This window comes from Ranitomeya variabilis, chromosome 4 (assembly GCF_051348905.1).
Source record: "Ranitomeya variabilis isolate aRanVar5 chromosome 4, aRanVar5.hap1, whole genome shotgun sequence".
Taxonomy (NCBI): Eukaryota; Metazoa; Chordata; class Amphibia; order Anura; family Dendrobatidae; genus Ranitomeya; species Ranitomeya variabilis.
The window spans coordinates 583427764-583452476 of record NC_135235.1 but is presented as its reverse complement, the minus strand read 5'-3'; the positions used below and the strand labels follow the sequence as shown (position 1 = coordinate 583452476).

Below are 24713 nucleotides of genomic sequence, written 5' to 3'. Positions count from 1 at the left end.
TCCTGCGCTCTCTGCAGACCTGCGGACACTGTGCACAAAGGGGGACACAGTTCTTTCTGCTGGTCGTCGCTGACATCGGGTAGGTTCATCTTATGCCCAACCCTAGAGAAAGGCTTCTTCTTGCCCCTCTAAGCTCTCTGTAATCTACTACGCCTGTGCCCTCTGCAAAAGGAGGTGGCCTTCAGGCCAGCCCTCCCCTTTCTGCCTGTCCTGCAGCCCCTCCACCATGTCCTCCCCACAGGAACCCTCTAACACCCAGGATGAGAGCACTCCCCTCCCTCCGGAGTGGGCTATTGCCATGTCAATCGGTCTCAGACCTGACAAAAGTTTCACAGTCCCTGGTCCAGGTCCTGTATTTGTCTACTGCCACCAGTGCTCTGAACGCCTCTCATGGTGATTTGCATGCACCTGACCGCGACCTTCACAGGGACAAATCGGGTACAAAGGAAGTGGGCTCTTTTCAGTTCTTCCTCTAGTTCTGTAGGTCCCTCTGCATCCTTCTGGATGCATTCCTCACCCCATGCTCCCTCTTCGGAGGTGGATTTTGGGTCGGATGTGGATTCCCAGTCTGAGTCCCATACGGAGCAGACCTCAAAGATGCAGGACATGGCCAATAGCCTTATGTTGGAAATTACCCAAATTCTGAACCTAAGGGAGGACGAGGCACCTGCTCAGGAGCACTTTGTTTCCTTCAAACGGGTAAAACGTCCTTCCTGGAATTTCCCTAATCACAGGGAATTTGAAACGATTATGTCTAAACACTGGAAACACCCTGAAACGCGCTTCCCAGGAAGGAAGCAGCTAGACATTCTCTATCCCTTTAGCCCAGACCTTGCTGATAAATGGGCAGAATCCCCTAATGTGCATCCGCCGGTTTCTCGCCTGTCTTCCAGGATAGTCTTGTCTCTACCAGACGGTGCATCTCTTAAGGAGTTTACGGATAGACAGATTGAATCCTTGGCTAAGTCAGCCTTTGAAGCAGCTGGCGCCTCCCTCTGTCCCATTTTTGCCTCCACCAGGGTGGCAAAGTCCATGTCTGCCTGGGCAAGATTGCTTCGTCAGGGTATTCTAGCGGCAGCTCCTCTGGATGAGATTTGGCAGGTCAGATTGTCCATGCTGGGAAATATCTTTCAACTGCTTCCTCAGATGCTGCCGGTTGTTCCGCCAGGGCTACCAGCAACATCGTTGTTATACGCCGCATTCTATGGTTGAAAGGGTGGAATGTAGATCCACCATCAAAAAAGTCACTTACTGGCATCACCTTTCAAGGCTCTAGACTTTTTGGGTCCAAATTCGATCAATTAATTTCCGATGCTACCGGCGGAAAAAGCACCTCGCTTCCTCAGTCCAAGTCTAAACATCTTTTTAATAAGAAGAGGTCACTTCAATTACGTTCCTTTCGGCCCTTCTTTTCTTCAGGTACTTCTTTCCAGTCTTCAGAATCTCTCCAGGGTGGGAGGCCGGCTATCTTCTCTTCTGGGAAGTATGGTTGTTGGTGGTCGACGATGCCTGGGTCAGAGAGAGTCACGTTCCATTACAAAATCGACTCCCCCTCAACCCCCCCCCCCACAGGTAGACGTTTCTTTCTGTCGCGCACGCCAAAGCATCCATCTCAGGCCCCAGCGGTTCTTCAGGCCGTCTCTTCCTTATTACGCACATCGTACCTGTTCCCTGGAACAAATGGTTTTCAGGGTTCTACTCCAGTCTTTTGGAAGTCTCGAAGAAAGATGGATCGCTCCGTCCGATTTTAGACCTCAGGCGATTAAACCTTCACATTTGGATCCGTCTTTTCAGGATGGAGTCCCTACGTTCGGTAATCGCCTCCATGGTACCAGGAGAATTTCTTTGTTCTCTGGACTTTCAGGATGCTTATCCTCACATTCCTTTTTGTGTTCAGCGTCAGAGATTCTTACGGTTTACGATCCAGGAGGATCACTCTCAGTTCACAGCGCTTCCTTTCGGCCTGGCCTCCACCACCAGAGTATTCTCGAAAGTCACGACCATCCTTCGCTCCAAGGGATTCTCATAATTCCTTACTTGAACGATCTTCGGATCAAGGGGCCATCCCGCCGAGACTGCGGCCAGAGTCTTCAGATCACCCTGGACACTCTGGTCCACCCTGGCTGGATTGTCAACAGAGAGAAGTCGTCCTTGACCCCAGCTCAGCACCTGGTGTTTCTGGGCATGAGGTTCGACACTGCCCAAGCCCGCGTCTCCCTTCCAAGTGAGAAGTTGTTATCCCTCTCCCAGGGGTTACGCACTCTAAAGCGACTGGCTCCTCTCCCCCTGTGGTCCTACATGAGACTCCTGGGGAAGATGATTGCCGCCATGGAAGCCGTGCCTTTTGCCCAGTTCCATACCTATCCTCTTTAGCTGTCCCTCTTGTCAGCTTGGAACAAGAGGACCCGTCTCTCTAGACCGACCTGTGTTTCTGCCTTTCAAGGTGAGGCAGTCCCTTCCTGGTGGACGCTATAAGCATCAGTCCTACAATGGAAGTCCTTCCTTCCCCTCCGGTGGCAGGTCATCACCTCCAACGCCAGTCTCCTCGGTTGGGGAGGTGGTCTTTCTTCATCAGCGCAGGGTCGCTGGAACGCCCAAGAAGCCGCTCTCCCCATCAATCTCCTGGATATAAGGGCAATTTTCTTTGCCCTTCATCACTGGAAGACCCTCCTTGCAGGCCATCTGGTCCGCATACAGTCGGACAATGCCACTGCTATGGCTTTCATAAACCATCAAGGCGAGACTCGCAGAAAACAGGTTATGGTACAGGTAACCAGGATTCTGTGATGGGAAGAACGTCATGTTCCCGCCATATCAGCCGTGCACATTCCGAGGGTGGAAAATTGGGCAGCCGATTCTCTGAGCCGTCAGGGTCTCGCATCGGGCGAGTGATCACTGAGCCCCGCTGTTTTCAACAGGATATGCCAGAAATGGGCACACCGCATGTTGACCTGATGGCGTCTTGGATTAACCATAAGGTTCCTCAGTACGTAACCAGGTCCCGGGATCCCTAGTCATTGGTTGCGATGCTCTAGTAATCCCATGGTCACATTTCCAACTGCCTTTTCTTTTTCCGTCCCTCCCCTTGATTCCGAAACTTGTGAAAAACATAAAGGCAGAAGGGATTCCTGTAATCCTGATTGGCCAAAACGGGCCTGGTACGTGGAGCTAGTGAACATGCTCATGGATGCTCCCTTGAGTCTTTCAAACCGTCCGGATATTCTTTCGCAAGGCACACTCTTCCACCAGAGTTCACAGTCTAAGATTAGCGGCATGGCCGTTGAGGCCGCAGTTTTGAGAGAGGCTTTTCCCATCAGGTCATTCAGACCATGATTAGGGCGAGAAAACAAGCATCCTCACGTATCTACCACAGATACTGGAAGGCCTTCTTCTGGTGTGTGAGGACAACAATTTGATTCCTATGTGCTTTTCACTTCCTTCCAACCTTGGTTTTCTACAAGCGGGTCTTGACTCAGGCCTATCACTCAGTACACTTCCTAAAGGCTAGTTTCCACTCTGTCAATTCTTTTCCAATGAAATCTGGCGTCTTGTTCCCAGGTAAAGACTTTTCATTAAGACTATGTGCACACGTACAGGATTTTTAGCGTTTTTTTTTTTTTTTGGGGGGGGGCCGTTTTCCGCCGAAAAAACACTATAAAAACGCTTACATAAGCATCCCATCATTTTTAATGCATTCCGTGTGCACATGCTGCGGTTTTTTTACGAGGCGGAATCGCATTCCGGTTAAAAACGCTGCATGTTTATTCTTTGTGCGGAATCCCGGCGATTCCGCGCACATAGGAATGCATTTATCCTCTTACTTTCAGCATGGGGCTATGCCCACCATGTGGGAAGTAAGCAGATCATGTGCGGTTGGTACCCAGGGTGGAGGAGAGGAGACTCTCCTCCAGGCCCTGGAAACCATATACCTGTAAATTCCTGTGATATTCTCACCTTCCGGCGGCACCCGCAGCCTTCCCGCTCCTCGCTATGCTCCCATTCCCAGTAATGCCTCGCGGCAATGACCTGTGATGATGTAGCGGTCTCGCGTGATGCTGTTATCTGGGGTCATTGCCGCGATGCATTACTGGGAAACGGGAGCATCGCGAGGAGCGGGAAGGCTACGGGTGCCGCCAGAAGGTGAGAATATCACGATTTTATATTTTTTTAATTATTTTTAACATTGTCTTTTTACTATTGATGCTGCATAGGGAGCATCAATAGTAAAAAGTTGGTCACACTTGTCAATCTGTGAATCAGTTTTCCAAGCGATGCTACAGATCGCTTGAAAAACGCTAGCATTCTGCAAGCTAATTACGCTTGCAAAACGCTAGTGTTTAGCGGGAATACGCATGCCAATTCCGCATGCGTTATACCGCGGCAGGGAGTTGCGGAATTGCCGCGGACATTTCCGCTGCAATTCTGGACGTGTGCACGTAGCCTAAGAAGTCGCCCACCTGGCACCTCCCTATCGTTCCCTGATAGATCCATGGGATCTTAACCTTGTCCTTGGCACACACCAGCACGCTACTTTTTTGAGCCCATTCAGGACATTCCGTTTTCTTTTCTGTCATGGGAAGTTGCCTTCTTAGGGCTCATACTCCCTTGCGTGAAATATGGCTGAGTCTCGCATGGTAACACCCGGCTCTGCCGCCGGCACTTGGGAGAGGAGTGTGCAGCTCCATGTATTGCTGTGCGGCCGCACGCTCCGCTCTGGAGTGACGGTGGCAGAGCCGGGTTTTAACCTGCGAGACTCGGCCGTATTTGACTCAAGTGAGTATGAGCCCTTAGTTGCCATTACGACCATCAAGGGAGTTTCTGAGTTAGCAGCATTATCCTGCCGTTCTCCATTCCTGATTCTACATCAGGATAAGGTAGTTATCAGACCTGTTCCTTCTTTTCTACCTAAGGTGGTCTTTTCTTTTCACATTAATGAAGACATTGCCCTTCCTTCTCTATGTCCCTCTCCGGTCCATTCCCTGGAGAACTCCTTCCTGGGCAGTTTGTCACCAGGCCTCAGCTTTACAGATAGTAATGCCGCGACCTGGTCATCTTTGCACACCTTCGCGAGGTTTTACAGGGTTCATTCTCGTGTCTCGTCTTCTGTAGGCCTAAGAAGGAAGGTGCTGCAGGGGGCGGTTACACATCGGCTGACCTAAGTCTGTTTTTTATTTGCATTCTTTCTGTTCCCACCCTTGTAGACTGCTTCAGGGCGTCCCATGGTTACCTGTGTCCCCAATGAAGCGATAAAGAAAGATTTTTGGTACTCACCGTAAAATCTTTCTTGGAGCCTTCATTGGGGGGACACAGTACCCTCCCTAATTGTTTGTACCACTCTTGAGCCTAAGTGCCTTTGCTGTTGGGTTGGTACGTATGTTGAGTTTTGGTTGTTTCTCCTACTGCTTTAACACTGAGGTACTTTGTGCCTGCCGGTCGGTGTATACTGCAGAGGAGGAGCTATTTTCCTTTTTTTGACGAGTGTCAGCCTCCTAACAGCAGCATACACCCATGGTTACCTGTGTCTCCCCCCCCCCCCCCCCAATGAAGGCTCCAAGAAAGAAAGAGATTTTATGGTGAGTACCAAAAATCCTTTTACATTTTATGCAATTAAAGCAATAGTCTCAAAGAACACATCAGTGTACTGGAATAACTCCTACGTGACAGTGCTTCATTCCGGTCCTGATATTCCTTCATATTCACAGACCAATAACTATCTCAGGTCTGTTGTTGCTCTGTAGAAAAAAAAAATTGGTTAATTAGCATTATCGTCTTCATGCAGATTATTTGGATGAAACCCATGAGTCACCATTAGAAGATGCTGCAGCTGCAAACACCACGACCCTGATCTCTAATGAAGAAATTGGCTTTGTCCTAGAGCCTGTTAACGATTCAGGTACGGATTAGTGTGAATAAAAACGCATAACCTGTCATGTCTACCATCGTTTACTATCCATGAAGAAGTACATTCTGAAATCGACTGTAAACAATAAACACATAAGGAAACATTTATTACGTTTTCTGGAGGATCTTGATAAATTTTCAACCGCTCTCTCCAATTTTCTAAAAGTGGGTAAGAGGCAAACCACAGCCTGACAGATATACAATAATTTACGATAAAAATTAATGTAAATCATTGTGTAAAGGCCGCCATACACATAAGATAGCTGTCGGCCAGCAATCATCTTGGACTGATTCCATTCACAGCAGTGCTTGTCTGGCCGATCGCTCTCTATGAGAATGCCATCACCAACTCATCTCTGGGAAACAAAACAATCGGCAGTCTGAAATCTGACCTGCCAGATTTCTATTCCCCCCAACAATAAATTGGATACTGGTGATTTCATCAGACATTAGTCTAATGTGTATAGGGGTTTTTAATTTCAGACATACCAATTGGTGCCGCACAGGGGCTCAAGAGGTAAGGGAGCCACATCTAGCTTCCACCCATGCGAAAACTTCTGTATTCTTGAACTCCAAAAGCCCATATACGGTTTTTGTATAGAGACCCTCCTCTGTCTGTGTTTGACCGTGGAATTACAGGTTGTGGCCCAAGATATGGGTAATTTATAGAGAAGTGACTGCCTCTTAATTAATTTGGGGCACTTACTCCAGTGGACTTCACATAAAACACCAGTCTTTGTAAATTCCCCCATAGGTGGGAATTTATTCTCCAATATATGCCAGATTATTGGTGTGGAAAAAAAATTCACAAATTTTGTGGCAAATGAACATTTACACAAGAAAAATGTAACTTTTTGTGTTTTCTTAGTAGTGGTAGGTACAAATTGTTGCGGCTAAGCTAGCAAAGGCAAATCTCTTGTGTCAACAGATTTACCCTAATTTATTTGTAATAGAGTGCAGGGTTGAGTATGTCACCACGGAACAGACAGACCAACTGTTGAGGGGAATTTATTAACAAGAGTAAGATTCTCGCAGGGAGTAAACAGGGGGTTAATAGAGGTAAATCAAACAGTAAACATTTAAGCGAAAACAAAAGGGTTAACAAGTGTTATTGTAACTTATCAGTCCAGGGAGGTCCTGACTGGAGCAAGAATACACACACACACTGAGCAGTTTCCTTAGTCACACTCAGGGGTCCTGGCTTGTCAGTGCGGTCACCAGGGCTGCGCGCTCAGGTCACTGTAAGGGGATACGTCGTCTCTGATTATGGAGCCTTCCAAGTCCCCACTCTCACTCCAGCCTTAGTGCCCTCACGGGGAGCACTCTATCATGGGGAGCGCGGCGCTGCAGCCTGCTTTCTCCCTGGCACGCTGTCCCCTCTGTCTGGCGCGCTCTGCTCTCCCGCACTTTTCTCACCATGCCCCCCTCTCTTCCTCTCTCCCCCTGCAGTCACATGGTCCCTTCTGTCCAGGGCAGAAGGTCTTCCCCCCGACAACCCAGCTGTCTGACTAAGTGGTTCCAGGTAAGGAGCAGGGAAAGCAACCTCCTTACATTCCCCCTCTCTTGAATCTCGCCATTCCACGGGCGAGGACTCTTCATGCTTCTCTTTGTTCTTTTGAGGGGAGTCAGATAACTGCAATTCTCGCATCTCCTTCTGCCTTTCTTCTTTCACATACTGCCAAACTAAATGGTCTAGGAGTTGTTCATCGGTCAGGTTGAGATATGCCTTCTCCGCTTCTTCGACAACTGCTGGCCTCTTCTTCTTTTTCTTCTTCTTCTTAGCTTTGCCGCTAGCAGATGTCTGCGTAGATGATTCATCCTCTTCCTTGTCGTTATCGGAAACTTTAGGGACTTCTTGCTCGGGCTCCTCAGTTTGGGGGCTTAGTACAAGCAATTCTTCTCCATAGCTCCCCCTCTCTTTGACAGGAGCATTCTCGTCGAAGCTTGAGTCAGATGAATTAAGACTATGCAGGCCGGACTCTGTCATCTGCGCCGGGCTCTGCGGGCATCACTTCCCAGGGCTTCGCAGCCACACGCCCTGTCTCACACAGCTGTTCCATTTCCCCTGTTCAATCAGGAACTGGTGAGCTGCCAGCCTGCACATTCTTCACCTCAGGGGACGACATCAGTGGTTCCTCCTTCTCATCGGCTAGGACCTTGAAAACGAGTGTCGCAGGAACACTTGGCACTTTCACTTTTTCTTCGGGAACTCGTGCTGGGCAAGGTAGTAAAGCACTTCAGTGGTCCTCTCGAGTGAACGTCACTTTCTTTCCTCCGGGCTGAGTCTCACCAACAAAACCTTCAGACCAGGCTGTAGATCCACCAGGCTCGTCTTTACGCGTTGGGACAGCGCAGTCATTCCACCAGAGATGCTTGACACCTTCTCCACCTCTCCTTGGCGTCCGACATTGTGGTAGTGTCTTGCCTTGGGTGGAACTCTTCTCTTCCTGCCGTACCATTCTCTCCAGGGGCGACGTTCCCTCCAGTTAGCAGGACCCTCAGAGGGATGAGCGGATCTCTGCCACCGCTCTTCTCGGGTAGGGCAATTTCTGGACATGTGTCCCACCTTTCTGCACGACCAGCACTCACGTCTGCGTCTGACTGGAGGGCGCTTCAGTCTGGATCGTCGACCTCGGCGTGGGACATCTCTCATATGCGGTTACTCTTCACCCCAGGACAAGGAGTTACACTCTGGGGCCACCACCGAAACCTTCTTCATGCTGCGCACCTCTCCTCTATCTCTTTCTGGTGGCTTCCGCACGTTACCTCGGAGTATGCCGCTGGTCCCCAAAAAGGCAGTAAGGGCTTTCCCCAGACTCTCTCAATCTCCTCCCAGATTCTTCTTATCTTCAGCTGGGAATCTCGGGTCCACATCGCCTCCTCTTCATTTTGACTGGGTGCTCCGCAGTTGTAGCATCTAGGCAGTCTTCTTCGCCGAGCGGCACTAGTCTCACTTTGGGGGGCGGTCTCTCTTTCTCGCACCGGAGGGCTGTACTCTGCAGCAGGGATCTTCTTATATTCAGCCACTTCCTCAAGGACTGGCTTAACCTCCTTCTTCAAGTCTTCTACCCATTGAGGGGCTGTTACCTCCCCGCTCCATACCTTTCCCACGGGCACTACCACCCCTTGCTCTTGCTAGCGCGTGCGTGCCTCACTCCCGACCTCAGAGAAAGTCATATCTAGCTTTACGCGCATGCGCTCTCACAGGGCCTGTTTCACCAAGACATCTCGCAAGCCTGTCACCAGTTGGTCCCGCAGCACAATGTCAATTGACCCCACACCTACGCCGTCCTTCCGTATAATGGCAGTATGAAGCTCCTGCAGTGCGTTCATATATTGCGTCACGGTCTCCCCCTCTCTTTGTACCCGGCGAAACAGTCGCATGCGCAGCTCCCCTACGTCAGTGGGGTCCCCATGCGTCTCCTCAAGTATCCGTAATACTTTGTCCAGGGTATCTCTCGCCTGGGGGGGTCTGAGCATAAGAGTCCCGTGCATCCCCCTCTAGGGCCATCACCGCTATTTCCGCCTGCAGAGCCGGTGTCATAGGATGCATCCGCATCATCCCACGGATGCGCTCCGTCCAACTCCACAACATGACATCGCTCCCCGAGAATTTTGGCAGGATAACCAACATGACTCCCAGGGAGATGCTAGACCTGGGGCCTCCCGCAACTGCTTGGTCTGCCCCTTCCGCGCTACCGTGTGACATCCTGCCGACTACGCCAAGTGTAATAGAGTGCAGGGTTGAGTATGTCACCATGGAACAGAGAGACCAACTGTTGAGGGGAATTTATTAACAAGAGTAAGATTCTCCTCGCAGGGAGTAAACGGGGTTAATAGAGGTAAATCAAACAGTAAACATTTAAGCGAAAACAAAAGGGTTAACAAGTGTTATTGTAACTTATCAGTCCAGGGAGGCCCTGACTGGAGGGTCCTAATTCCAGCGTGGGTAAGGTCACCAGAAGAGTCCGCTTTCATGTACTCACAAGATGAAGTCTTTAGCTTTTACAGCACAGCCAGGAATCAGGGGCTCCGCACTGTTAAGTCTCTCACCAAGAATCACAGTCTTTGTACTGATACTGCGGAGACCAGGGGATCGAAGTCTCTTCTCTGTTTCCTGGAAACTGGAAACTCCAGGGTTAAGACTTTTCTCCCAGTGAAGCTGCAAGCAGGAAATCACACAGCCACTTTGCTGCGAGTCTCTGTGCACCAGGCTGACAGTCTCTCTCTTTCTGCAGCAAGAATACACACACACTGAGCAGTTTCCTTAGTCATACTCAGGGGTCCTGGCTTGTCAGTGCGGTCACCGGGGCTGCGCGCTCAGGTCACTGTAAGGGGATACGTCGTCTCTGATTATGGAGCCTTCCAAGTCCCCACTCTCACTCCAGCCTTAGTGCCCTCACGGTGAGCACTCTATCATGGGGAGCGCGGCGCTGCAGCCTGCTTTCTCTCTGGCACGCTGTCACCCCTGTCTGGCGTGCTCTGCTCTCCCGCACTTTTCTCACCACGCCCCCCTCTCTTCATCTCTCCCCCTGCAGTCACATGGTCCCTTCTGTCCATGGCAGAAGGTCTTCCCCCCCCCCCCCCCCCCCAGGGAAAGCAACCTCCTTACATATTCAACATGTTAGCATAAATTGTGGTGCATCTATGTAGGCATAGATTTGTTATTCTGAAGCCAGAGTTGCTCCAAACTCATTAAAATGTGATTATATTTGGCACAGTATAGTCAACCACGCTTAGAGCTTGCATGTGAAGCCCCATTATTACTAAATTCCTACCATAATCTCTGTACTAGACATTATAAGGCCACATTCACAAGTTCAGTATTTGGTGAGTTTTCGACTTCAGTACATGTCAAAACCAGGAGTGGAACAATCAGAGGAAAAATATAATAGAAACACGTCACCACTTCCGTATTTATCATCCACTCCTGGTTTTGGCTTACAAATACTGATGGAAAATACTGACCAAATGATCAGCCTGTGAACATGGCCTTGGTGTAATAAGACTATATGAAATGTAAACAATCATGTTTGCACAGCTGTGACAGGAAAAATATAATTTACCTGACCACACATTTTACTTGAAATCCCACTATTCATCTGACCATTTTTCAGTAATGCAGTAAAGTAAGAAATTAAATTAGGCCAAATGCTTTCTAAAGAGGCTTCTTTATGTTTAAGTATTAGAAAAGAAAAAACGGAGGAAAAGGAAGCGTAAGTTAATGGTGGATGACTTAAAGGAGATCCCAAGCATTCGCATGCAGGAGCAGTTGAAGGATACATCTGACACCGTCGCAACTTTGGAAATTGCTCCCCCAACTCAGCAGCTCATGGATTGGAAGCAGATGGGAGGGGTGCAGTGGCTGCTGTCTCATCCCAGTCAGCCCATAATCAACGCTGACTTGTTACTGGTAAGCAGCTTCCACTCCTAACTTTAGTTTTTTTATTATTTATCATTGCTTCTACTATGGTCCTATGTTTAAATCTGGCCAAAATTAGTGGAGCATCTGCATGAAGATTGCCTGTTCCCTTGTGTTTGTGCCAAATTCTTCCAGGTTCCCCATTTTTCTCCCACACTGCAAAAACAAGCAGATAATAGGAATTGACCTCTAAATGGTTCGGGTGGATTGTCAATAAATCAAAAAAGTCTATGATTCCGTTCCAGCACATCATCTTCCTGAGAATACTGTTCTATACGTCCAAGCTAAAGTTTTCCTTCCAAAAACAAAATGTCGACTTTGCACACCATCATCCAATCCCTGAGCCGCTCTCCTCTTCTTTCTCTCCGCTTCTGTATGAGACCATCCTATGTTACTGCGAGTCTGCCTTCAGTAGGCATACACGCCGGAAAATGAAGTGCAATAGAACTCATTTTCACTCTGCCGACACCATTATCGTCTATGACCCCATTGGCATATATGCCCAAATCCCGTTTTGCACGGGCGTTTGGACGTAAGCCCCTATGGGACCAATGAACAGGTGCCAGAACAGGATCAAGGCTCATTTCTCTAAGGAAGTGGGGTTTCCAGGCTGTCCATTAGGCATCAACCTTTGTAAGGCTGCTACTTGATTCTCCATTCACACCTCAAAATTCTACATGGTTCACACTTTCACCTCAGGGGATGCAAATCTGGGCAGAAAGGTGCTGCAAGTAGCAGTCGCTCTGGTTTCCTGTCAGCGATTTGCCCCACACAATTTTATATATTTCCCACCCTAGAGACTGCTTTGGGACATCCCATTGTTTCCCGTGTCCATCAATGAGTGCCCGATAAGAGGATTTTCGGACCTGCCCCACCCTTTTTTTTTTTACTGTTGCTTGTGTGTATTTGTAATTTTGTTCTGCTTGTCCTATTGCTTTTTCCACTAATCAGTAGCATAGCTACGGGGGGGGCAGAGGGTGCCCACCTGGAGCTACGCTACTGTAACTGCATCGGCGTGCGCAGTTACATTCTCCAGCAGAGCAGGGAGAATCAATCTCCCTGCACTGCCGCCCAGCTGCTATGGGCCCCTGAGCAGGCGGGGGGGGGGGGGGGTGTCTGGTGCCAGCAGTGTTCCCCCCTGCCTCTCATCGCAGCTTCAACTGTACCGGCATCTAGTCGATACAGCTGACTTCATTGATGAGAGTGGGAGCATTGCGCTCCTTCTCCCATCATCCCCCTGTCAGCGTCTGACGTCAGCATCTGATGTCTCAGACACTGGCAGCAGGCGCAATGACGTCACTACCCGGTGCCCGCTGTCAGGAGATGAGCGGGAGCAGCGGATGAAGCAGGAGGAAGACAGGTGAGTATTGGATTTATTTTTTGGGGGGGTGCATCATGTTATAGAGTCTGCCTATGGGGGTGTATTATACTGTAGAGGCTGCCTATGGGATGCAATATAGTGTACAGGCTGCATATGGGGGTGCATTATACTATACAGGCTACGTATGGGGGTTCAATATACTATACAGGCTGCCTATGGGGGTGCAATATCCTATACAGGCTGCCTATGGGGGTGCAATATCCTATACAGGCTGCCTATGGGGGTGCAATATACTATACAGGCTGCCTATGGGGGTGCAATATACTATACAGGCTGCCTATGGGGGTGCATTATACTATGCAGGCTTCCTATGGGGGGTGCATTATATTAGGAGCTACATTACACTATAGAGGCTGCCTATGAGGGTGCATTATATTAGGGGCTGCATTATACTATAGAGTCTGCCTATTGGAAGTGCATTATACTATAGAGTCTACCTATTGGAAGTGCATTATACTATAGGGTCTGCCTATGGTGAGTGCATTATACTATATGGAGGTCTATGGGTAGTGCATTATACTATTTTGAGGATTGTCTGGTGCGTTATACTATATGGAGGCTGTCTAGGGGGCCATCATACAGTGCGGAGATTAGTGTTCGAGCTATCAAACAGTTTGGGGGATACTAAGGGGTCAATATATATATGTAGTAAGGGGGCATTAGACTGTATAAGAGAGCATCAAAGAGGGGAGCTTTAAATGGGGGAGACTTGGGACATTATTAAATGTAAAGTGGGCACTTGTTATAGGCGGACTCAGGTTACTGTGACTGTCAAAGGGGCACACAGAGCAATATTACTTTTTAGGGGACAAAATGTTGGCACTGTTTTCTAGGGCACTTGCACCCGACATTACTATATTGTAGAGGGTTGCTTTAGAATTTAGAGGGCACAGAGAACCACACAGCAGGTGCAGTAATAGGGACACATAAGGCAGCAGCGGCTCAGTATTTGGGGTATCGACAGGATGAGGAGTTTGTGCAGGTTGGGAATAGATGGTGACGTGCTGAAAATATGAGACGTGAAATGTCTTTGTTGTATTCTCTGTAGCCTATTCGTGGCTGGAAGAAGTTGTCATGTCGGTCTGGGTTAGATGGAAAAGACGTGAAAAATGAATGATTCCACCAGAAAGAACATCAGCTGTAAGTCATTATCTGTAACTGTGCTGTGTTCTCTTATATGTTCTGTAGGACTGGTATCTATCACTGACCATATGACTGTAATATCAATAGTGGTCTTTATATATAGATTATCTTCAGTAACAACGCGGTCATCTGCTGAGGTTCTCCTCCACTATTCGGGTGCGTCACCCAGCTGTAATCAAGGTTACCTGGTTAGGGGCCCACTCAGAAGCTTTGCCTCCTTTGAACCAAAACCCTAGCTACTCCTCTTCCACTAACTTAATAACTTGATTGCCAGTATGTGGGTGTAACTTGCCCAGGAAGATACTTTTTTTGTATCTTGTTGTAATTCTTAGTGTCAGCCTCCTGGTGGCAGCATTGTACCCCCATGGTTTCCTGTATCCCCCAATGATGGATACAGAAATGGAAATTGCAATAAGTCCAAAAATTCTTATTCTCTACATTTAAAGTTGTGAATTTGTAGGGGTCAAATCAATGGGACCCTTGACCAATCCTAAGAACGGAACTGCCAGAGATAGCCGAGTACGGAGCTCATCTTATTAGGTGGTCTTTTTGCATTCTCGTGTTATTCTTTTGGACTTTTTGCAGCATGACAGAAGTTGCTCTATATTTGGATTATGCATAAAACATGTATATGATATACATATACCAAAAAAGAGGAGGACCAGGAGCATGAAGTACAAATCTATATAAGAGAATCTTTATTTTTACAAAACATTAAAATCAGGACAACAGTAATCATAACAAGTATTCCACAACATTACATAAGAAAGGGGGAAAGTGCAAACCCTCAACCTCGCCACCCCCCCCCCAAAACGCTATAGGAAATAATCATGTACACAGTTGTAGGCAGTAAGCACCATGCATGCTCCTGGTCCTCCTCTTTTTTGGCATTTAGTGTTTGGAGCGATGATTTAATCTGGGTTATTACTATATATACTAGCACTCTTTCCCAGATTTCCTTGCTATGTATTCGGGTTTCCGGTTATTATGATACTAGCTATTGAACCCGTTCTACGCCCGGGTGGCGAGCATTTATATTGGTATATGGTCTCCATCCTGGTATGTGCTGCTCCATCCTGCGTCCCCATCCTGTCATGTGCTCCCATCCTGCGCCCCCATCCTGTCATATGCTGCTCCATCCTACACCCCCATCCTGTCATGTGTGTGCCCCCATTCTGTCATGTGCTTCTCCCATCCTGTGCCCCCATCCTGTCATGTGCTGCTCCCATCCTGTCATGTGCTGCTCCCATCCTGTCATGTGCTGCTCCCATCCTGTCATGTGCTGCTCCCATCCTGTCATGTGCTGCTCCCATCCTGTCATGTGCTCCCATCCTGCGCCCCATCCTGTCATGTGCTCCCATCCTGCACCCCATCCTGTCATGTGTGCGCTCCCATTCTGTCATGTGCTGCTCCCATCGTGCGCAATCATTCTGTCATGTGCTGCTCCCATCCCGTGCCCCCATTCTGTCATGTGCTGCTCCCATCCCGTGCCCCCATTCTATCATGTGCTGCTCCCATCCTGCGCCCCCATTCTGTTGTAATGTGCTGCACCCATTCTGCCTGTTCCTGTTTCCATTCTGCCATATGTTGCTCCCATCTTTCTCTCTCCGGCTCTACTGCCCGAGTGCGGCTGTGCTGAGTGCGGGCGGCTGTGCTGAGTGCGGGCGGCTGTGCTGAGTGCGGGCGGCTGTGCTGAGTGCGGGCGGCTGTGCTGAGTGCGGGCGGCTGTGCTGAGTGCGGGCGGCTGTGCTGAGTGCGGGCGGCTGTGCTGAGTGCGGGCGGCTGTGCTGAGTGCGGGCGGCTGTGCGTGGCTGTGCTGGGGGCCTGAGCAGGCGGGGACACTGGCGCGCTGTGGGGGTGAGGTGCCGGAGTCGCCGCTAGCTCAGGCCCCCGGCACTTGCTATATTTTCCTGTCCCGGCGTTCCATCGATGCGCGCTGCTCTGTCCTCCAGACCTCCACATTCTCTGGCTGTGACTGTTCAGTCAGAGGGCGGCGCGCATTAAGCGCGTCATCGTGCCCTCTGAACTGAACGTCACAGGCAGAGGATGTGGAGGTCTGGAGGACAGAGCAGCGCGCATCGATGGAACGGGGGACAGGTAAATATTGCATACTCACCCTCCTGGCTCGTCGCTGCTTCTCCGTTGGAGATCGCGGTGTGCGTTCAGTGCTTACGCATACCGCGATCTCCTGGGAGCGTCACTCTGTGGGGTCCAGACTGCGCCGGCGCTTGCGCAGTCTATAAAGGCTTCGGACAGAGTGACGCTCCCAGCGTTATATTATAGATACATATAGAAGAAAAACTGCTTTCAAATCAGTTAAGTTTTTCACACTGTCTGAAGAACAAAAAAAATCTCTTCCTCTACTCTGCTGTATTCATGATATGTCCAGGATCTCTGCCGATTGTATAGAGCTATAATACTGTATAAAGGATGGCAGGAATAGAACGGTTTTGTGTGTGTTCCTGTATTTATCTGACCATTACTTACCGCCTCATCTTAAGGGCTTTGCATTTACACTTCATTCCCCAGTGTAATGTATTTGAATTATTGTTCTATAATGGAAATGTGTTTTTTTTTTTTCCAGCTGTTAAACTACAACACTTTGCTTGATCTCATTGTTGTCACAATATCTACATGATTTTTGCCTGACTCACTTTTGCTTGCAACACAATTCATTAAGGGTCTTTTCCTTATGATCATTTGCCCCCCTCATTATCATTTGCAGGCAGCACATTCCCTAATGTAAACAGGATGTACTGCCATTAAAATTTGAAATCTTTCTCAAATGAATATGTATTAGGGTTATATTGGGACATTGCCTTAAATAAACACTATATGGAGCTCAATTGTATAGAAATGTCTGTAGGGGTATTGGTACAAAAGTGGTCAATTTTTGCTCTAATTTTTCTCCTGATGCTCCAGAGTATTCCATTTTTTTTTCTTCAAATCCACTGTAATTTTCCAGAGATATGCGCTTTAATATTTTGTAGTTATTTTTGTAATCTTTGCCAAGGGGTAGTAGCACTCAGAATTCCCTGGATTTCATGTCTTTTAAACTGCACTGCATTATGGTACTGTCAGCAGTGCCCCCATGTTTTGAACAGCTGACATGTGCCTGGAATAGCCGCGGGTGGAATCGCGATCCACCCATGGCCATTAACCCGTTAAATGCCCTTGTCATACGCTGACAGCGGCATTTAACTTGTTGGCATGACAACCAGAGGTCTCCTGGAGACCTCTGTTTGTCACTGCCAGATTGCTGTGAGCTCCACGCAGTGGTTGGCGCTCATAGCAAGTGAGTAATTCTACTACATAGAAGCGATCTGATCATTGCCTGTATGTAGCAGAGCCGATTGGGTTGTGGCAGCTTCTAGTCTCCCATTGAGAGTATTGAAGCATGCCAAAAGTGCAAAAAAAACAAAAAAAGTTTTTAAACATATTAAAACAATATAAAAGTTCAAATCACCACTCTTTTCTCCCCATTCAAAATAAAATAAAAAAAATCAAACATACACATATTTGGTATCGCTGTGTTCAGAATTGCCTGATCTATCAAAAAAAAGGATTAACCTGATCGCTAAACAGCGTAGCAAGAAAAAATGTCAAAACGCCAGAATTACAATTTTTGGTCCCCACGACATTGCATTAACGGGCGATCAAAAGATTGTATCTACACCAAAATGGTATCAATAGAAACGTCAGCTCGGTACACAAAAAATAAGCCCTCACGAGAAATGGAGACGCTACGGGTATCGGAAAATGGCGCAATTTTTTTTTTTTTATATTTTTTTTTTATCAACGTTTAAAAAAAAAATTCACCACTTAGATAAAAAAGAACCTAGACATGTTTGGAGTCTATGAACTCGTAATGCCCTGGAGAATCATAATGGCAGGTCAGTTTTAGCATTTAGTGAACCTAGTAAAAAAAAGCCAAACAAAAACAAGTTTGGGATTGCACTTTTTTTTGCAATTTCCCCCCACTTGGACTTTTTTTTCCTGTTTTCTAGTACACGACATGGTAAAACCAATGGAGTTGCTCCAAAGTACAACTTGTCCTGCAAAAAACAAGCCTGCACACGGCCATATTGACGGAAAAATAAAAAAGTTATGGCTCTAAGAAGAAAGGGAGCAAAAAACGAAAATACCTCCGGGAGTTAAGGGGTAGAAGGAGGCCCTAACAGGAATAGCAAGATTTTGGGTACTCACCGTAAAATCTTTTTCTCAGAGCCTTCATTGGGGGACAGAGAAAACCATGGGTGTATGCTGCTGCCATTGGAGGTTGACACTATGCAAAAAAAGGGTTAGTTCCTCCCCAGCAGTATATACCCACCAACTGGCAGAAAGCTATTCAGTTAGTGAAAAATCAGTAAGAGAAGTAGAAAAAAAACATAAGAGCACAAATTTAACAGATAGCAACAGAAACTGATACAACAGAAAACAAGAGTGGGTGCTGTGTCCCCCAAAGAAGCCTCCGAGAAAAAGATTTTACGGTGAGTACCCAAAATCTTGCTTTCTCTCTCACTTCATTGGGGGACACAGGAAACCATGGGACGTCCTAAAGCAGTGGGAAGAAGTATAATATCCTTAAGTCAGAGCTCGGGCCACTGCGGCTTGCAGGACCTTTCTACCAAGGTTCGCATCCGATGAAGCATGAGTGTGAACCCTGTAGAACTTGGTAAATGTATGAATGGAGGCCCATGTAGCAGCCTTGCAGAGCTGCAAGGCTGCCGCCTGATGGCGAACTGCCCAGGATGCCCCCACCGAATGCGTGGAGTGTGCCACGTTCCTCAATGGGCGTGCTCTACCTCTGAGACGGTAAGCTTCCAGAACATTGGAACGGAACCAGCGAGCAAAGGTAGACCTGGACGCCGGGAGACCTTTCCCTGGACTTTCTGGGATGATGAACAGAGAATCTGAGCTCCAGAAAGGCTCGGTCCTGGATAGGTAAATGCGTAGAGCTTTCACCAGATCCAATTTGTTTACTGACCGCTCTCGGGGATGAGAGGGGGATAGACAAAAGGATGGAAGTACGATGTCCTTATTTAGATGAAAACTGAAAACCACGTTGGGGAGAAAGGCTGGAACCGGACGTAGAACCACCTTGTAAGGAGAGCGACAAGAAAGAGCTGCTAGCTCTGAAACCTGTTTAATTAATTAAGGTAATAGCGACCAGGAAAGCGATCTCCCTGGAAAGTAATGTGAAAGAGATCTCACGCAATGGTTGAAACGGAGACTCCTGCAGGACGTCGAGCACTAGATTAAGATCCCAGGGTTCCACTGGGGACCGGTAAGGGGGAATGGAGTGAGCAACTTCTTGAATGAATGTCTTGAGCTATCGGCGAACAGCCAGATTCCTTTGAAAAAGAATGGAAAGGGCAGAAACTTGTCCCTTAATAGAACTAAGGGACAGTCCGGACTCCAGACCCGACTACAGAAAGGACAAAATGGATGGGAAGTGAAAAACCATTGGAGCCATCCGATGAGTCTCTCACCAGCGAAAAACGCCTTCCACGATCGTTGATGCGAGAGAATGAAGGCTTCATTGCTTTAATCATGTCTGATCGGAGAACCCAGCCAACTTTAAGACTGCGGCCATGCCATTAAATTGAGCGACTTAGAACTCTGGTGGAAGAGGGGCCCCTGCAACAAAAAGTCCAGAAGATCTAGAAGTCTCCACGGTGTATCCACTAGAAGGTTGACCAACTCTGCGTACCAGGGTCTTCGTGGCCAATCCAGAGCGATGAGTATGATGGGTATTCCTTCTGCCTTTTATCTTTTTGATTACTCTCGGAATCAGCGGAAGGGTTGGGAACAGGTATGGAAGGGAGAACTGTGTCCAGGGTATTGCTAGTGCATTGGAACCAATCGCTAGCAGGTTGCGAGATCTGGACACAAACTGAGGAACTTTGTGGTTGCGTCTGGACGCCATGAGGTCGACGTCCGGAGTCCCCCACCTGAGACAGATCCTGTGAAAGACTGACTGATTGAACGACCATTCTCCTGCAGCGAGACCCTGGGACGAGAAAGTTGCCGCCCAATTTTCGACTCCTGGGATGTGCACTGTGGAAATTGGTGGGACATTCTGCTCGGCCCAAGACAGGATCCTATTGACCTCTGACATCACTGCCCGACTTCAAGTTCTCCCCCTTGATTGATGTACACCACCGCCATGGCGTTGTCGGACTGGACTCAAATCGGACGTCCGTGGAGAAGTTCCTGCCAGTGAAGCAGGGTGAGGAATATCGCTCGGAGTTCAGGGATGTTGATTGGGAGGGATGACTCCTGAGCTGATTATCGACCCTGGACCATCAAATCTTGCAATACTGCTCCCCAGCCGAGGAGACTGGCGTCTGTTGTGACTACCTACCAGTGAGTAGAGAGGAAGGACCTCCCAAGGTGGGCCTACTGAGAGCGCTCCCACCATTTCAGGTACTGCTTTATCCGCAGGGGAATTGAGACACTCCGATCCAGGGAGCAGATCGACTTGTCCCATCTCACTAGAAGGAAGATTTGGAGAGGATGCGTGTGGAATTGAGCAAATGGGACTGCTACCATTGAAGCAACCATTTTTGCTGAGTACACTCATGCAGAAGCGGAGGGAGCAGGGAGAATGACCTCTGAGAGACCGAACCCCACGCATAAGTGCTAGAGACATTTCCTTGGATAGGAAAATCTTTGCCTGGACGGTGTCAAAAAGCATTCCCAGGAAAACAAGACGTTGGGCTAGGATTAGAGACTGCTTTGCAGTGTTGACGATCCAGCCCAGATGGAAAAGAGTGTCTAGAATAATCCATAGACTCTCCTGGCAGGCCAGGGGTGTTGCGGCCTTAATGAGTATGTCGTCTAGATGGGGAATGACGAGGATGCCCCTGCTGCGTAGAATGGCCATCACGTCACCATTATTTTCATAAAAACTCTGTGCGCAGTGGCTAATCCAAATAGCAGCCCTGTGAACTGGAAGTGAAGTCCCTGAATAGCGAAGCGAAGGAACCTCTGGTGCGGGGGAAAGATGGGAATGTGCAGGTAGGCATCTTGAATGTCCTCCAAGAAGATCAATTGTTCTGGCTCCATGGAGGTTATCACGGATCGAAGGGATTCACATATTTGTTTAGTAATTTGAGGTTCAGAATGGGACGAACGGAACCGTCCTTTTGGGGACTCAAACAGGTTTGAATAAAAACCTGAGAAGCACACTCATGTGGGAATGGAGACGATAACGCCGGCCTTGAGGAAGGAGTCGACAGCCTTGAAGAAGCCCGGATTGAGACAGGCATTCTTTGGTGGGCGGGACTCGAAAAAATGAAATCGACGGAGAGTAGAAAACTCTATCTTGTAACCGTAGGATACATCTCAAACCCAGGCATCGTCAACTATGGATAGCCATTCTTCCCAGAACTGAAGGAGACTACCGCCCACCCTGGGAGGCCACCCAGGTGGGGGCAACCCGTCATGCTGAGGAGAATCTGTTGGAGCCTGACCTGGTTGGCAGGCGTTGAGCGGGTCTTGAGAGCCAGGTCGGGCTTGGTTTAAAGGAGGCCCTTTTTCCTTTATTGACGCATCGGGGATTTGTCCTGTCGAGGGTTAATCTGTGGTGGGAAAGGAACAAAAGGGAACAGTACAACGGGGTGTACGTTTGGATCTCTGTTGGGGTAGAGACGTACTCATTCCTCCCGTGGCATTGGAGATAATCTTGTCTAGCTCTTCTCGAAAGAGACGAGAACCTTGGAACGGAAGGCCTGTGAGGGACTTCTTTGAAGCGGAGTCCGCATTCCAGGTTTTCAGCCAAAGGACCCTGCGGATAGTGATGATGTTGCCGGCTGCTATGGCTGAACAGGCAGCTGCATCAAGGAACGTGGACAAGAGGTATTTTCTCGCTTGGTCGATCTGGTCCCCTAGGTCAACCAGCTCATCTGCAAGGGCACCAGAGACGATAACCTGGCGGAGATGTTTTGCCCAGGCACAGACAGCCTTGGCTACCCAGGTAGCCGCAAAGGATGGGCAGAGGGAGGAGCCCGCAGCCTCAAAGAGGGACTCGGCCAGAGATTCGATGTGTCTGTTGGAGGGTTCCTTTAAGGAGGAACCGTCAGACAGCGGAAGTATAGTATTTGTGGCCAGCCAGGAGACCGGGGGGTCCACCGAGGGAGAAGCTGCCCACTTGTTAAGCACGTCAGGTTGGATACAGTAAAGGATACAGTACGCTCATGCGTTTTCTTCCCTGGAAATGTTTGTATGGGTGCTGCCATTCCACCGCAAAGATCCTGTTGAACTCGTCACAGTTGGCAAAAGCACGGGGAGGGCGCATCATTTTCCTGAAAGACAGTCTGCTCAGAGGAAGAGACCTGAGTCCTTTAAGTTAAGAGTCTCATTAATGGCGACAATTAAACTATCCACCGTGTCACGCAGTTTGGAGACCTGTGCTGAGTCCAGATCGGAATCTGACTCAGAACGTGGGTCTGATTCTAGCGCCTCTGGAGCGTCGGATGAGGGAGATAAGGAGGGAGCTGGAGGACGGTGACAGAGATAATGAACTGAACGGTGAAGTAATGCCAGCGCGCTTTTTGGAACTTCTGGACTTCCTGCGAGGGAAATCCCTTTGGGTATGCAAGGGGCTCACAGCCAACGCATCCGGGGAGGTAATTGTGACCCGCTGGCGGGTGCAGGATTAGGAAGCCATTCCAAAACCAAGACCAAAGTGTGAGATACGTTGTTTAGGTCAGCTACCGACTGAGACAGGGATGTCACCCGTTCAGGAGGGGGCGCGCACTTGTTGTGAGCAGCGGGGGGCTACTGGGAAGACATATTAGATGGTCTGCAATTATGGCAAAGAGATGAGGTCTGACCAGAGGGTAACTTCTTGTTATAGGAGGAACATGCAAAGTGTACCACGATGGGAGTGAGACTCCCTAGAGTTACAGGAAAGATATATATCTTGGTACCGTGTTAGCCAGTGGATAGAAAAATATTTAGAATTGAGAGTCCTCAGTGGTTGATACCTTTTAATGGCTAACTTAAAAGATGGTAAAATTGCAAGCTTTCGAGACTACTCCGGTCTCTTCATCAGGCATAGACTAATAGAAATTCTGAAGAATCACATATTTATGCCCAACACAGCACAGAAAAATGCCATAGATAAGATGGGTGATGTGAAATGTGAAGCAGAATTACCATTATGTGAGTGATAAAGTTATGTCCACAGTGTGGTAAAAAGGAGAGACAGAATACCAGGGGAGAGCTGCCAGGGATGAGAGCTGACCCCCCCCCAAACAGTGACAGAGCACACAGACCTGGATCCTGGCTGGGAGATCGTTAGGCAGAGCCGCAGGGATAGCAGGTTGTAGACCGGGAGCTGCATGTGGGTACCTGCAGACGGCGTGAAGATAGAGCAGAGTCATGGGTTGGAGCCTGTAGCGCACGCCGAGTTTCCCGCTTGGTGAGGGAGGGGGGCCGAAGAAAAAAGGCGTGCAGTGTTGCCAGGTCCAGGAGAGAGGGCCGTACTGATAGGTCGGCGGGAGGGGGTGAAGCTGGCTGGAGCGTCTGCGTATCTGATAGGGCGGCCTGCGGGTGATGTAGCCTATCCCACTAACATAGGAGGGAATGAGGGAGGGGAAGTGTAGAAAGCTCACCACGTTGCCAATTTCAAGTCCATATGTCAGCCAAATAGTAGAGTATATCGTGGCACAGCTGTGTTGGTGCACAAGATAGGTTCCCCAAGCCAGTAAGCATATATTAAATAATTTGGCACTCAACTTATTTGCGGTTGTTGCTCTGAAATTTTTTTTTATTGCAGTCCAAAATAAACGTTTCGGTCAGAACGTGACCTTCTTCAGTAAACTGCATTTAAACATTATACAAAAGGAACAATAAGAAGGATACATAACCGTGTGTACAAAAAAGGTAAAAACAACAAAGTAAATCTCATACCAAACAGGTACATGGTGGTGGAAGTGAGGGTAGCAAAAATACGGAAGGGAGAGAAGGAATAAAACTACATACCCGACTGCTCTTGTGGAATATCTAGTAGGTGTCACTGTACATCAGTGTTGGTCCATGTGAGTGGAGGCTAACCTAGAAAGAATAAATATACTACGCACAGCTCACCCTGGCATTCCCGAATTTCAGGAACATTTTTTACCGTGCTATAAACGTCCTAATGTTCGGGACTCTCTTGTCAGAGCCGACTTCGGGGTTACTAGTCATGACACCACCCAACGATTTCTTGGGAAAAAAAATGGCACTTTTCCGTGCCTGCACTGCAATCAGTGTAACAATGTGATCAGGGGTGATTCCTTTTGCCATCCACACTCTGGCAAAAAATACAAGATTAAATGTTTTTCGACTTGTGACACTACATTCGTAGTGTATTTAATCAAGTGTCCCTGCGGTCTTCTTTATATTGGGGAAACTACGCAGTCTATTAGGGACCGCACCTCTAAACACAAGTCGACGATCCGTTGCAAAAACATGCTGCTGCTGCCGCTCCCGTTTCACTTCATTTCCAAAGGACATAGCATATCACAGCTTAAATTTCAGGTCTTAGAGCATATCCCTATACCTAGACCCCTTACACCAAAGGGCCTGAATAGAGAATATGATCCACTGGCTTTTACCTGAACTTGTATTTTATGCACACGTATTGACTCTCCTATGAGGCCCATTTTTCTTTTTCTTTCTCTTATTTTTTGCTTTTATTATCATGCAATTTTTTCTGTGTTGTTTGATAACAGGTCTCATATGTATAATCTATGGTATACTGATAAGTACGTATTGATTTGCCTCTCAGACTCGCACGTCTATACGTATGTTCTATAGTACATTACCCCCTACTGTCCTTATTATGTTACTAATATATTTGTCTTTCTCTACAGA

At 48.2% G+C, this 24713-nt stretch overlaps 1 protein-coding gene across 11 annotated transcripts in view; it reads left to right on the top strand.

The window, feature by feature from the left end:
* The window catches only part of RAD21L1 (RAD21 cohesin complex component like 1), a 69351-nt gene that overhangs the window by 28393 nt on the left and 16245 nt on the right, over window positions 1–24713 (top strand). For 10 of the 11 annotated variants that reach the window (XM_077253027.1, XM_077253036.1, XM_077253034.1 and 7 more), the window contains exons 8-9: window positions 5780–5893; window positions 11085–11314. In XM_077253027.1, coding sequence (XP_077109142.1) covers window positions 5780–5893; window positions 11085–11314 — 344 coding nt within the window. The remainder of the gene's footprint in view (window positions 1–5779; window positions 5894–11084; window positions 11315–24713) is intronic. The other variant, XM_077253028.1, reaches the window with a different exon arrangement.